The 2,601-nt window shown below is 55.3% G+C and overlaps 1 protein-coding gene across 1 annotated transcript; it reads left to right on the plus strand.

Annotated features, from left to right (window-relative positions):
- The first annotated feature begins 237 nt into the window (after positions 1-237).
- On the plus strand, positions 238-1,760 carry LOC109754141 (aspartyl protease family protein At5g10770-like). Its single transcript, XM_073503838.1, has 3 exons — positions 238-316; positions 481-665; positions 735-1,760. Exons 1-3 carry the CDS (start codon positions 238-240, stop codon positions 1,758-1,760), a joined length of 1,290 nt encoding a protein of 429 aa, XP_073359939.1.
- Positions 1,761-2,601: the final 841 nt, after the last annotated feature.

Raw genomic sequence — 2,601 nt, forward strand, 5'->3', positions numbered from 1 at the left:
TCATGTGGCAATATATGGCAAAAATAGTCACAATCCTTGTTTTATCTACGTACTACTAAGACGAGTGTAAACACATCGGCGGCTCCACCTCATCCTTGGTATAATCTTCCCATTCTCCTTTTTCGTGATTGTTCAGTCAATCCCACATAGATTCTTGTACGTGTGCTTGGTGTATAAATTTGGGCGTCCTAGCTAGACTGGGTTAAACAAGCCCGGTGTATACTACTGTAACTTCCAATGGCTTCTCCCTTGTTCTTGTGTATCCTCCTGGTCGTATTTGGCAGCTACCTTTCCACCATTTCTGCTGCAGGCGACGGTAAGCAAAGCTTCATTGTGGTGTCAACCAGGTCATTTCAGACACAAGATGTCTGCTCCACCTCCACAGGTACGTACATGCATGAATTGAGCATGGCATAATTTTCTACGTTAACCGATCTGCATGTTAAGAACAGTCGTATGACACTCGGATGTTTCTTTCAGTGACGCCGCGGCCAGACCGCGCCGGCGCCGCTGCGCCGCTGGTGCACAGGCACGGACCCTGCGCCAAGTCGCCGTCCACCGACAAGCCATCATCTTTCGCCGAGGCGCTTCACAGAAGCCGCGTCCGTGCAGACTACATCATGAGCCGAGCGCTGAGGGGGAGGGACACCACCACCACCATAGAGATGCAGGAGCAGGAGGGCAAGGTGAGCATCCCGGCGCACCTGGACACCTCCATGGACTCGCAAGAGTACGTGGTGACGTTGGGCCTGGGCACGCCGGCCGTGGAGCAGGTCCTCCTCATGGACACCGGCAGCGACCTGTCATGGGTGCAGTGCGCACCATGCAACTCCACCGACTGCTACCCTCAGAAGGATCCCTTGTTCGACCCGCGCAAGTCGTCCACGTACGCTCCCATCCCCTGCGGCTCCGACCTGTGCAAGAGCCTCCAATCCGACCACTTCGACAATGGCTGCAGCATGAATGGCAATGGCACCCAGTCCCAGTGCGGGTATCGAGTCGAGTACGGAGGAGGATTAAAGACCAGGGGCGTGTACAGCAACGAGGCGCTCACGATGGCGCCCGGCGTCGTCATCAAGGACTTCCATTTCGGCTGTGCATACAAGCAGATTGGCTCCGACGACAAGTCCGACGGCCTGCTCGGGCTCGGTGGCGCGCCTGAGTCGCTCCCGGTTCAGACCTCCGCGGTCTACGGCGGCTCTTTCTCCTACTGCCTCCCGCCGGTGAGCAGCGGCACCGGGTTCCTCGCCCTCGGCGCGCCCAGCAACACCTCGGGCTTCTCCTTCACGCCCATGACCCCCTTCATGGATTACGCTACCTTCTACCTGGTGAAGCTCACCGGCATCAGCGTCGGCGGGAAGCAGCTCCGTATACCGCCAAAGGTGTTCGAGGGGGGCCTGATCGTGGACTGCGGCAATATCATCTCACATCTGCCATCGACGCCCTATGCGGAACTGCAGTCCGCGTTCCGGGCGGCCATGGCGGCTTACCCGCTCATCCCGAGCGACGAGTACGACACATGCTACAACTTCACCGGATACAGCAACATCACCGTGCCCAAGGTCGCTCTCACGTTCACCGGCGGCGTCACGGTCGACCTCGATGTCCCTAACGGGGTTCTGTTGGATGGTTGTCTGGCCTTCACCGAGTCCGGGCTAGATGATTACGTCGGGTTCCTCGGTAATGTCCAGATGAGAACGTTGGAGATGTTGTACGATGTCAGGGGTGGTAGACTCGGATTCCGGGCAGGTGCCTGCTGACCCCTCAAGCTGTATCACAATCGGGAGCTAGCCTACACAAAAAATAAGATCGGTTTGCTTATAACTGTAGAATACTATAGGATGCAACTCAATTGTATTCATCAGAGTCTGTTACATTATAGGTGATGTTTTGCGTGACAAGCCAACTAACCCTACAATATTTCTAGGAGTTAACCTATACAAGGCTAGAGATGATAGGAGAATCAGTCGGTAATAAATACAGATATGTCACAGTTCAACACCCCGCAATCGAAGCGTCGGCATCGGCGATGCAAAGACTGGAACGAAACTCCTGGAATGCAGCAGTTGGCACCCCCTTGGTCATGATGTCGGCGAACTGTTGGGTAGTCGGTACGTGAAGAATACGAAGCTGACCCAACTGAACCTTCTCGCGCACAAAGTGAACATCGAGCTCAATGTGTTTGCTGCGCTTGTGCTGCACCGGATTAGCCGCGAGGTAGGTGGCCGACACGTTATCGCAGAAGACCACAGTAGCTTTCGGAAGGGTAATCCGAAGCTCACCAAGAAGGTGACAAAGCCAACAGGAACGGGAGACAGTAGGCTGCCGTTTAGAGGACCATGAGACAAGAGAGTCACCGAAGAAGACACAATAGCCAGACGCGGAACGTCGGGTGTCAGGACAGCCATCCCAAATCCGCGTCAATATAAGCAATGAGCTCAGTCGAGGCGGAGGCGTGAAGACGAAGACCGTAGGTCGGCGTGCCGCGAATGTACCGAAGAATGCGCTTAACCAGAGACCGGTGAACATCACGGGGCGAGTGCCTATGCAAGCAAACTTGCTGCACCGCAAACTGAATGTCTGGTCTGGTGAGCGTAAGGT

Source organism: Aegilops tauschii, chromosome 7 (assembly GCF_002575655.3).
Source record: "Aegilops tauschii subsp. strangulata cultivar AL8/78 chromosome 7, Aet v6.0, whole genome shotgun sequence".
In the NCBI taxonomy this organism is placed as follows: Eukaryota; Viridiplantae; Streptophyta; class Magnoliopsida; order Poales; family Poaceae; genus Aegilops; species Aegilops tauschii.